General features: G+C 40.4%; 2 protein-coding genes across 7 annotated transcripts in view; one reads left to right on the top strand and one right to left on the bottom strand.

The window, feature by feature from the left end:
* The window catches only part of NUDT2 (nudix hydrolase 2), a 101,324-nt gene that overhangs the window by 31,490 nt on the left and 57,252 nt on the right, over positions 1-12,582 (top strand). The gene's annotated exons all lie outside the window — the stretch shown is intronic.
* The window catches only part of KIF24 (kinesin family member 24), a 79,064-nt gene that overhangs the window by 22,248 nt on the left and 44,234 nt on the right, over positions 1-12,582 (bottom strand). For all 6 annotated transcript variants that reach the window (XM_072728080.1, XM_072728077.1, XM_026008962.2 and 3 more), the window contains exon 6: positions 7,492-7,579. In XM_072728080.1, the coding sequence (XP_072584181.1) occupies positions 7,492-7,579 (88 nt within the window). The remainder of the gene's footprint in view (positions 1-7,491; positions 7,580-12,582) is intronic.

Genomic DNA, 12,582 nt, shown 5'->3' with positions numbered 1-12,582 from the left:
GTAAATATTCATTTAAATAAAAAAAAATATTTTTAAGATTTAAAAATTTTTTAAAGTAATCTCTACACTCAGTGTGGGGCTCAAACTCACAATCCTGAGATCAAGAGTCACAGGCTAGACTGACTGAGCCAGTCAGGTGCCTCAAGAACTTACATCTTGGGGCACCTGGGTGGCTCAGTGGTTGAGCATCTGCCTTTGGCTCAGGTCGTGATCCCGGGGTCCTAGGATCGAGTCCCACATCAGGCTCCCCATGGGGAGCCTGCTTTCCTTCTGCCTATGTCTCTGTCTCTGTCTCTGTCTCTCATGAATAAATAAAATCTTAAAAAAAGAAAAAAGAACATCTTTGTGTAAACTTCCAAAACTTTCTTTTCACAAATATAAAACAACCAGAGTTTCATGCAAGAAATAGAGCTTTATAGATCAACATGAGATTCCATGGGCTCTCCAGTGCAAGTGAAAAAAAAAAAAAAAAAAAAGGAAGGGAGGAAAAAATAGGGAATGTATTTGGGGGGAAATGCAAGTCTGGGAACTGAGCAAAATTAGTGCAATCAACTTAAGAATCACTAGGCTCCCTTTTCTTCTCATCACCTTCTCCTCCTCCTCCTCAAATTCCTCCTTCCATAACTAAAGTCTATTAGTCAAGTTTCTAAATCTAGGTCCTTTAGACAAAACGAGTTATGTGAGTAGTGAAATGGGGACCTGCCACCAAGATAGTAGAGACAACTGCTGAATTCTGTTGCCTGGGAAACATTCAGGGACATTATTAATAGGAATAGATGTGGCAAACTGAGCTAGTGTCTCACCAAGCATTTTATGTATGTTATTTCCTTCCCTATCACCCAACCCAATCATCTATCATCCACATGTTTCAGGCTCAGAAAAGTAAAGATGATACATGTAAATGTATCAAGGATATATGGCACTGGGACTCAGGTCTGTCTGGTTATAAGGCTTTACTAAGCTTTCTTCACATATACCAAAGAAGGGCTATGAGCACTTCAGTAGTATAGGCATTGTATACACATTTAGTTTCTATCACTGGCATAGAACTGAGGCTCATCTAGGGGAAGCTTTCACCATGTGGCCTCTGCTACCAATTATAGCTGGGGCAATGATAAAACATGAACAGATTTATTAGAAGTTAGAGAATGGATACTCATAAGAATGTAAAATGGCTATAAAAAGGACTTAAAAATCTATAAGTCTCTAATACTAAAAAAATACTCATCAATTCCCCGACAGAAGAAATCTTGATTCCAAATCTGAGAAATGTGATGAGTCAGTGTGTCCTCTGTAAAAGCAGGGAAGACCTGGTGCCTGCATTTAGACTAGGTAATAAAATACACCTGAAGGAGAAGGTCCTGGAGGAAGGACAATATCGTGTGAAAAATGAGGCTACTAGTTAGTTGTGCAGGTAGGCAACAAGTGGCCATGCCTGAGTGAACCTGAGGGTGACACTCAAAGATGACACCAGACAGTGACATTTGAGTAAACACATAGGTGATACCTGAGTGAGCATGAACAGGAACACCTGAGAAAGTGTGACATCTGAGTTGGCAAGTGCTGTTGTTTCGAGTCAGTAAATATTTATGAGGGCATCCATAATTTATATCAACTTTCCACCTTGATCTCAGCTGGCTTCCCTGTATATCATATATATTACAGACTGAGAGTATTGATGACAATAATGAGATAACACACTGACAAAAAACTTCTTTCTGTTTTTCTTAGGAGATATATCTTAGGAAAGAGCAGTACACAAAACTCTTCAAGGGTAGAGGAGGTGATTTGACACAGATTGTCTGTTAACACAATGATGGCCCATAGCTAAGGAAAAGGGACTTCCTCCTAAAGTTTGCTCCTTTCTCATTCAGTTGGTTTAATCTTCAAGGAGAAAGATATTAGGGGAACGAACTCTCCTGCCACTCCCTGCCAAATGAAGGAATGGCTGGGGGAGGAAGATGCAAGAGGACCACAGCGAATAGGAGTATGAGAGACAATTTCCTTAGGACACCACAGTGGAGGGAGCACTGGACAGGTTAAGAATGGTCAGTTTCAGGGAAGCCCCTTCAATACATCCCACAAACTTTTGGTCTGCACCTGACTTTACAATTCCTAGAAAGGGGCTCTTGCCTCTTAGGTAACTCTAAAATAGCCCACTTATGTGCTACCCTCAAATTTTAGATCCCAGGAATCAGGAATATGATAATTACACAAATATGAAGTCCCAGCCCTTAAGCAAAATTTACCTATTTGTCCTAGGAAAAGGAAACTGTTACAAAAAGACATCAATAGTGGGTCATCTTGCCATTTCATATACCTAAGTCTCTGGAAAGGTATATTGTGAAGCTGTTTTAAAGGCAGGTTTTGTCAAGTACCCAGCCTGCCCTTCTAGCCTTCTCTCTTTGACTCTAGGCAGGGTTGGTGGATATACTAAAAGAATGACTATAATGGCTGCAGGCTGCATGTTAGAATCACCTGGTGAAATTTTTTTTTTTTTAGATTTTTAAAATTTATTTATTCATGACAGACACAGAGAGAGAGAGAGAGGCAGAGACACAGGCAGAGGGAGAAGCAGGCTCCATGCAGGGAGCCTGATGTGAGACTCGATCCTGGGTCTCCAGGATCACACCCAGGGCTGAAGGCGGCACTAAACTGCTGAACCACCAGGGCTACCCGACCTGGTGAGATTTTAAAATAACACATACTTCATACATTGTTGGTGGGAATATAAAATAATGCAGCCACTTTGGAAAACAGTTTGGCAATTCCTCAAAAAGTATGACCCAGTAATTCTACTCCTAGTCATAGACTCAAGAAAACTGAAGACCTGTGTGTCTACAACAAAAGCTTGTACATGAATGTTCATAGTAGCATTCATTATTCATAATCATGGTTTTTATAAAAGTGCAAAGAACCTATCAATTGATGAATGGATGAATAAAATATGAATAATATATCCATAATAGAATATTATTCAGCCATAAAAATGAAGTACATATATATGCTACAACATGGATGAACTTTGAAAATCTGCTAAATGAAAAAAGCCAGAGACAAAAGGTAGCACGTTGTATGGTTCCATTTATATGATATGGCCAAAATAGGCAAATTCATCAAGACAGAAATTAGTGCTTGCCAGGCTTAGAGGCAGAGGAAATAGGGAGTAACTGCTAATGGTACAGGGTTTCATTTTGAGGTGATGAAAATGTTCTGGAATTCAACAGTGGTAATAGTTGCACAACTTTTTGAATATTCTTTAAAAATCACTAAATTCTATATTTTAAAAGGGTGATTATTATGATATGTGGATTATAACTTAATAAGAAAATTATACTGGGGTGCCTGAATGGTTCAGTTGGTTAAGCATCCAACTCTTGATTTTGCCCTACCCCCTATCCCCATGTATGTGCTCTCTCCCCTCTCTCTCTCTCTCAAAAAAAAAAAAAAAAAAAAAATATATATATATATATATATATATATATATATAAAAAAATAGGCACTTGGGTTGCTGAGTTGGTTAAGTGGCTGCCCCTTGGCTCAGGTCATGATCCCAGGGTCCTGTGATCAAGTCCTGCTCCCTCTGCCCCTCCCCTGACTTGTTCTCTCTCTCTCTCTCTCTCTCTCTCTCCCCTGCCCCGTTCTCTCTCAAATAAATCAATAAATAACTTAAAAAAAACACTGATGCATATACTTTAAAAAGGTGAATTTTAATGTATGTAACCTATATTTCAGATTAAAATAATAATATCTACATTTGGGCCTCATCCCAAGAGATTCTGATTTAATTGGCTTCAGGGAGACTCAAGCAAACATTAAAAAGACTAATGAAACTAAAAAGACAAATCACAGAATGAGACAACATGCTTAAGACACAAATATCTGGGCAGCCCGGGTGGCTCAGCGGTTTAGCGCCGCCTTTGTCCCCTGGGCCTGATCCTGGAGACCCGGGATCGAGTCCCAAGTCGGGCTCCCTGCATGGAGCCTGCTTCTCCCTCTGCCTGCGTCTCTGCCTCTCTCTCTCTGTGTCTCTCATGAATAAATAAATAAAATCTTAAAAAAAAAAAAAAGACACAAATATCTGACAAATGACTCACATCCAGAATACACAAATCAGTAACAGAAAGATGGACAACCCAAAAATGAGGGAAAATGGGACACCTGGGTGGCTCAGCAGTTGAGTGGCTGTCTTTGGCTCAGGGCGTGATCTTGGAGTCCCAGGATCAAGTCCCACATCGGGCTCCCTGCATGGAGCTTGCTTCTCCCTCTGCCTATGTCTCTGCCTCTCTCTCTGTGTCTCCCATGAATAAATAAATAAAATCTTAAAAAAAAAATGAGGAAAAGACCTTAACTGGCATTCTCAAAAGAGGAAACCTATAAGATAAATAAAAATATATAAAGTGGGGCATCTGACTCAGTTGGTAGAGCATGTGACTCCTGATCTTAGGGTCATGAGTTCAAGTCCCACATTGGGTATAGTGATTACTTAAAAACAAAATCTTAAAAAAAATATATGAAAAGCTATTCATGGGATCCCTGGGTGGCGCAGCGGTTTGGCGCCTGCCTTTGGCCCAGGGCGCGATCCTGGAGACCCGGGATCGAATCCCACGTCTGGCTCCCGGTGCATGGAGCCTGCTTCTCCCTCTGCCTATGTCTCTGCTTCTCTCTCTCTCACTGTGTGCCTATCATAAATAAATAAAATTAAAAAAAATAATAATAAAATAAAAAAAAAATAAAAAAGAAAAGCTATTCATTTAATTCTCAATCATCAAGTACAAAATAAAACCACAATGGGATATAATTAAACAATTCCAGATTGGTAAAAATTTAAAAATCAACAGAGAGTGCTGGCAAGAATGAAGAACAATCGGATTGCTTGTATGCTGCTTATAGTAATGTACATAGCTTTGGAAAGCAGGTACATCATCTAGTGAAATGAAGATATGCATGTCCTCTGAACCAATCATTTCACAACTAGATATATATCCTAGAGAACTCATATGCTGTGTACTGGAATATATGGGTAAGGATATTCACTTACAACGTTCAGAATAGTGACCAAAAAGAAACAACCCCAACTATCCATTAACAGAATCCTTTAACAGAATGGTTAAATAAACTATGGTATATTCACATGATTGAATACTACACAGCAAATAAAAACAAAACCACAGCCATTTGCAAAAACATAGATGGAACTCAAAAGCATAATGTTGAGCAAAAGAGGACACTAAAAAACACAGTGGGATTCTATTCACACAAAGTTTAAATACAGACAAAAACGAAGGTATATAGCTAATGGATGAATAATACATGTGGCAAAACTATAACAAAGAACAAGAAAGTGATTAGCGTAGAGGAGCCTGGGTAGGTCAGTTGGTTAAGTAGTCAACTCTTGATTTCAGCTCAGGTCAAGATCTCAGGGTTCTGGGATTGAGCTGAGTCAGGCCCCACCCTCAGTGGGGAGTATGCTTGGGATTCTCTCTCCCTCTGGCCCTCCCCGCAAGGCACTAGTGCTTTCCTTAGCTCTCTAAAAATAAATGAATAAATCTTGAAATAAAGAAAAAGGAAAGGAAAGGAAAAAGGAAAGGAAAGGAAAGGAAAGGAAAGGAAAGGAAAGGAAAGGAAAGGAAAGGAAAGGAAAGGAAAGGAAAGGAAAAGGAAAGCATAATGTCAGTATCATAGGGGACTGTGAGTAGGAAGTTGTTTAGGGGTTTGTGGGGTGCTGAAATGTATTTTTTAATCTGAGTAACTGATTACAAAGGTGCTTGTTTCTTTATACTAAACACATTTATTAGGCTTTAGGCATTTTTTCTGTAGAGTACTATTTTTCACAATAAAAATGGTTAAACCATTTTTTTTTTTACTTAAGGGAAAAATGCTCCCTAATAATGATCTAATGTAAAGCCAGGGTTGAGGACCACTGAATTAAAGGAAGAGTCACCAAAATCTATTTGTACATAAATTAATAAATTCCCAGAATAGGAAAAAAAAATTAAGTATTTTAAACAAGTTTTAAAAAATATTTTAAATTGTTAACAGTGGATATCTCAATGGGGGTAGGGAGTTAAATATAGTTAGTTGGAGGTGGCCTTTGTTTTTCTGTCTTCTTATATATTTTTGTAAGGTTTATATATAATAATGAGTAAGTGTTAAAAGATAATTTTTTTATTTTTTATTTTTTTTTTTAATTTTCATTTATTTATGATAGTCAGAGAGAGAGAGAGAGAGAGAGAGAGAGAGAGGCAGAGACACAGGCAGAGGGAGAAGCAGGCTCCATGCACCGGGAGCCTGATGTGGGATTCGATCCCGGGTCTCCAGGATCGCGCCCTGGGCCAAAGGCAGGCACTAAACCGCTGCGCCACCCAGGGATCCCAAAGATAATTTTTTTAAAAAAAGATTTTATCCATTTATTTGAGAGAATAAGAGAGAGAGAAAGAGAGAGAGAGAGAGAGAGAAGGAGAGAGAACACAGCAGGGAGGAGGGGGAGAGGGAGAAGGAGAAGCAAACCCCCACTGAACAGGTCGCCCAATGTGGGGCTCCATCCCAGGACCCTGAGATCATGACCTGAGCTGAAGGCAGATCCCAACCGACTGAGCCATCCAGTGCCCCAAAAGATAACTTTTAATAGAAGAAGATTTAAAAATACTTTTGGAAGGATAAAAAAAAAAAAAAAAAAACTATTAAAATTAGTTGCCTCAGTTTGAAAAGGGAATGTAAGGGACATTTTCATTGTACCTCTTGAATTTATTTTTAAAGATTTTATTTATTAAAGATTTATTTATTTATTTTATTTTATTTATTTATTTGAGAGAGAGAACCAGCAGAGGCAGGAACAGTGACAGAGTGACAGTGACACAGCACAGTGACAGAGACAGGCGGATTCCATGTTCAGCACAGAGCCTGACGTAGGGCTTGATCTCACAACCCTGAGATCATGACCTGAGCTGAAATCAAGAGTCAGATGCTCAACTGACTGAGCCAGCCAGGCACTCCTGTACCTCTTGAATTTTGAAACCATGTGAAAGTATTACCCATTTTTTTTAAGGTATTACCCATTAAAAAAAATTTTTTTTTTTAAGTAATCTCTACACCAAACTCACACCCTGAGATCAAGAGTCACATGCTCCACTGACTGAGCTAGCCAGGCACCTCTTACCTATTAAAATTTTTACTTAAAGTAAGAATAGTTCTCTCTAGCAGCTTTTCCTACTACCTTAGAAATATACATTAGCAGCCTGTGAAACTAGCACAAGAGTATCCCTCTCATGCATGAGGTTCTCCCATATGCTCTGTGGCAATGAAACAACAATCCTGTAGGGAAAGGAGCTGTCTTCTTAGAGGACTCATGTTTTATAAATGTGAAGAGGAATGCCTGTCATAGCCTTTTGGGTAAATCTGAGTCCATTTTACTTGTTAGATAGGAAAAATGAATTCTTTCTCTGTACTTAGGCTGTTGTAGGGGGTGGGTAGTAAGGAAAGAAGAGTTACCTCTAAGAGGAGCTCCACACTATCCACCTGAAGCTCTTGCAGTCCCACTATCTGTACCACGTGCTTGCTATCTTCTCTTGCAAAGAGCCTGCAGATATAAGAAGATGGTTAGTATGGCAGACCTGCTGTAATGGACTTTGTTCTTGCCTCCTCAGAAACCATTCCATCATTCTCCTGTTATTTGAGTGAGATTAATGTGTATACTCCTGGTCTACTCCCACACCTCCTGACACCAGCCCTGGGCTTCAGAGATGTTCCTTGACTGTTGTAAACAAGTCAGCAACTTTGGCTACAATTAAAAGAATGAACATAAGATCCAGACCTATGCCAATCAGTGGGTCATATATTCCTGGCTTCAGTGATTGGTTCAGGATTGGATATGGGAACTCTGCTGGTCCAATCAAAATAAAGTGCTAGTCTCTGGTTGTTAGGTTGCCTGGGAGTGAGGTGCTGGTGCTCTTTCTTTCTAGAAGTGAAAGTACATGGCCCTAGGAACAGTGGCAGCCATTCTGTATTCACCAGAGAGCCAATTTTGGAGGCTAACATCATAGAAAGCATAGCTGAGCAAAGAAATTAGTCCTTATAACATCCCTGAGCTGCTAGAGTAAATAGATCCTAAGGCCTGATTCTCCTCTAGGCTTTATCTAATTATATGAGCCAATGCCTCCCCTAAATAGCTTAAGCCAGCATAAGTGGGGTTCTACTTTATTTCCAACCTAAGGAGTCTTGATATATCTTCCAAGGGAGGAAGAAGAGCTGGTGCTGTGACTGAATTTCTCAGGTCTGTATGTAAGGTTATGTGGTCTATCATCATTAAACCAGATACATCAAGGCACATGTATTGATTGAATCTATTAAAGACTCTAAGATTATTTTTCTCCCTTAATAAGATAGTGATTGAAGTTAGGAATGGAATTCCATTGGGCAGCCCGAGTGGCTCAGCGGTTTAGAGCCGCCTTCGGCCTAGGGTGTGATCCTGGAGACCTCGGATCGAGTCCCGCATCAGGCTCCCTGCATGGAGCCTGCTTCTCCCTCTGCCTGTGTCTCTGCCCTCCCCCCTCCTCTGTGTCTTTCATGAATAAATAAAATCTTAAAAAAAAAAAAAGAAGAAGAATAGAATTCCACTTTACAGCCAAAAAAGGAAATAATTTTCTCAAAATTTTTTCTTTTTTTACAAAAGATTTGGGAGGGCAGCCCGGTGGCTCAGCGGTTTAGTGCTGCCTTCAGCCCAGGGTGTGATCCTGGAGACGGGGGATCGGGTCACACGTCGGGCTTCCTGCATGGAGTTGCTTCTCCCTCTGCCAGTGTCTCTGCCTCTCTCTCTCTCTCTCTCTCTCTCTCTGTGTGTGTCTCTCATGAATAAATAAATAAAATATTTTAAAAAAGAAAAAAAATATTTGAGAGAGAGAGAGCATGTGCACAAGGGTGGCATGGGGGGGGGGGGCAGGGAGGAACAAAGGAAGAGGTACAAGCAGATTCTCCACTAAGTGGGGAACCCAATGTGGGGCTTGATTCCATGATCCTGAGATCATGACCTGAATGGAAACCAAGAGACAGAAGCTTAACCAACTGAGCTACCCAGGTGCCGTTAAAAAACATTTTTCCTTAGTTTATGTTTCATCCCAAGTTTCTAAACTTTTATAGAAGGACTGGAAGAAATCAGCTTCACCAATCTTTGTGACCTCTCAGAAAACAACTATTGGTACAGTCAGGCTTCTGGAATAAAGGAAGGACCTAGCTTTCGGAGTCCTCATGTCATTCCTGAACATATTTTCCTAGGCCCTACACCCTAAGCTCACCCCAGAAAAGTTCCTAATGGACAGCCCAAAATGTATTGCTAGATTTTAAAATCTTATAAGCAAGAATATATATATTTTTTAATTTATTCATGAGAGACACAGAGAGAGAGGTAGAGACATAGGCAAAGGGAGAAGCAGGCTCCATGCAGGGAGCCCAATGTGAGACTCGATCCCAGGACTCCGGGATCACACCCTGAGCCAAAGGCAGGCGCTCAACCTCTGAGCTACCCAGGTGTCCCAGCAAGAAGTATATTTCTATCACTTTTTACAATTTAACCTCTACTTTTAAGAGTTAATTTGCGGCTTCATACCTAATTGCAGTTTCAACCTCCCCCAGAAGTGTGTTTTAACTTCTCAATCAGACATTTTTTTGATAAGCACTAGTGAGGTAATCTGTCACATGAGCCCTCTCTAGCCCTCTCAAAGGAAAATGAGGTAATCTACCTAATAAGACCCCCTGCCCTTCCCCACAAAGGAAGGTGATCTTGCCTGGAACAATCTTTTATTTTCTTTTGCTACTAACTTCCTTGCTCTAGCCTCCTTTCTATAAAAATCTTCCATTTTGTACAATTCCCTGGACCTCCCCTCTACTTGCTAGATGGAATGAGGCCCGATTCATGAATTGCTTAGAAAAGCCAATTATATCTTTTTTTTTTATTTTTTTATTTTTTTATTTTTTTTTTCCAATTATATCTTAAAAAAAAAAAAAGTTAATTTGAAGATCCATAACTTTTGGTTTCTAGCTTAAGAGGTGGACTGAGCATGTATGTTTCTGTTCACCTTTGTCAAAGTCTCACTATTACTTTTAGGAAATATATTCTATTAAAAAAACACACAGGATACAGCATAACAGCTCTAAACAGAAAGTATGCCATGAGTGGATCAGGACATTTCAGAAGTCCCAGGAAGATAGGCAAAAGAGATACTAGTCAATTAGCCAGAGATATAAAAACAAAAAGAAAACACCTACAGCCCAAGACACTTGCAGAGTAAGTGTAGGTTCTTCCCTAGTGAGCCCTAAAAGGAAGCTTCAAAGAAAGGAGTTAGTATAATCCCATCTCCGTGGCTACAATTAAAGAGTGCAAACATACAGGGCAATATATGAGTAATTTATTAAAGAATGACACTCACAAATAGTTGACTAGACACCTTGACTGTCCCTTAACCCAAATAAACTGGACAGACGAATGGACAGACAGACACACAAACACAGCAGCTTGTATTCTCCTGCCAACTGTTCTTTAAACAAAGAGGACTTCAACTACCTCCATTTTGTCCTCAAATTTTCTAATTAGTTCTTTTCAGCTTATCTCTTCATTCAGGAAAAAGATCCTGCAGGCAAAGCATCCCTATAAGAGAATCCAAACTATTCCCTCAAGCAAAAAGGACTGCCCAGAGCCAGCAAGCCCCCACTCACGACTGACCCCAAGATAATGATCAACTTGAACTTCATGACCCACCTGGGAGTACCCAACAACCTTTGTCCTATATTTTCCTTACCTAAACCTAGAAGTATTTTTGGTACTTTGGAAGCAGTCTTTGAAATGTTAGTTTGCTGTCTTCCCAGTACTGGCCTCTCAGAAATAAATTTCTTGTTTCACCACCACTCATTTACTCTAACTTCGAATTTTGTCAGTGGCTAGTGGTTGACCTGGTCTGTTTGGGCCCCCCAGAGCCAGATCCCAGCGCCCAGATACATTCTGACTGGAAAGAGCTCATAAATAAGTGCTGGGGCTTGAAAGAGAAGCTGTGATTGAGCTAACTTGAGGCTTCAGAACCAACAGAGAAGGTAAAAAGAAAAGCAACTCTCCTCCAAAGCAAACCCAGAGCAGAACCCTTCTTTATTTGGCAGTTGCTGTGTCGGGACAGAACCCTGAACACCTGTATATTCTCTGAATTGTGGCATACCTGAAGGTCCCCTTTCCTTTGGAATAGTCCACAGATGGCAGTCTGCCCAAGCCTAGTTGCTGGTTTCTCCAGTTTCACAACTTAATATCCTAGTACTCCTCTACCATGGGGGCCTGCCCTATCATTCTCTCCCTTCTGAACTCAAGCTGCTCTTCTACCCCCACCTCCCATTCCAGTGCTTGCCTGAAGCTTGTGGAATTTGCACATCCTTTTGGACAGCTCTGTAGGGGCTTGGATACCTTTGCTGGAGGCTAGTCTCTGTCATTGATTTAGCTTCCCCAGCCCTCTACCATGCTTAGCCTCAACTCTCTCTACTTGGTGTGGCTGCTCCCAACATGTCACAGGTCTGGTTAATTCTGTTATGACACCCTTTTATCCTTCCACGTCCCCTATTCCATCTCTCCTCCTTATTCTTCCAGTCAGTTGGTACCTTCACAACTTCATTGTTTCCTGCTCGATTGAAGTCATCTGTTTCAACCTAAATAAAACTTTATGCAGAAAAATACAATAGGGATTTAAAGTCAGAGTTACTGAATTCATTTCTAAATTACTGTATTATGTTGCATGGGCTTATAAGAGCTAAAAGTCTAATGTGAAGAAGAGAGATTTTTTTTTTTTACTGATTTCAGAAAACTATCATTAAATTTACCCTAAGATTATTGAGAGCAAAAAAATAAGAGAAAGCAGGAAATATTATTTATGGTTCTTCTAGTGTAATAATAGGTCAAAAGCATAGGAAAGGATTTAAGTACACGCTGACATCCTGACTTCCTGAAATCATGACCTTTTTCATAGACCAAAATAAAAGGGATAGTCTTTCAATAAACATTAGGATATTGATCACATAAAAGTAATACTAATGCACAGTTGGTTGGGCATCCAACTCTTAGTGTTGGCTTGGGTCATGGTCTCAGGGTCCTAAGAATGAGCCCTGTGCGGGGGTCCAAGCTCAGGGAGGAGTCTGCTTGGGTCTCTCTCTCTCTCTATCGCCCTTTACCCCTCCCCATGCTTGCTCTGTCTCTCTCTAAAATAAATATTAAAAATCCAAATGGGGGATGCCTGGGAGGCTCAGAGGTTGAGCATCTTGCCTTTGGCTCAGGTCGTGATCCCGGGGCCCTGGGATCGAGTCCCACATCAGGCTCCCTGCATGGAGCCTGCTCCCTCTGCCTATGTCTCTGCCTCTCTCTCTCTATGTCTCTCATGAATAAATAAAATCTTTAAAATAAATAAATAAATAAAATACTAATGGAAGGCTAATTTACATTTTTCTCTAGCTGAACTGATGGTTTAAAAAATATTCATCTGGGACGCCTGGGTGGCTCAGTTGGTTAAGTGTCTGCCTTTGGCTTGGGTCGTGATCCTGGGGTCCTGGGACCAAGCCCTG

Source organism: Vulpes vulpes, chromosome 12, assembly GCF_048418805.1.
Source record: "Vulpes vulpes isolate BD-2025 chromosome 12, VulVul3, whole genome shotgun sequence".
NCBI lineage: Eukaryota > Metazoa > Chordata > Mammalia > Carnivora > Canidae > Vulpes > Vulpes vulpes.
The sequence above is the reverse complement of the archived record's forward strand: the minus strand, read 5'-3'. Positions and strand labels throughout refer to the sequence as shown.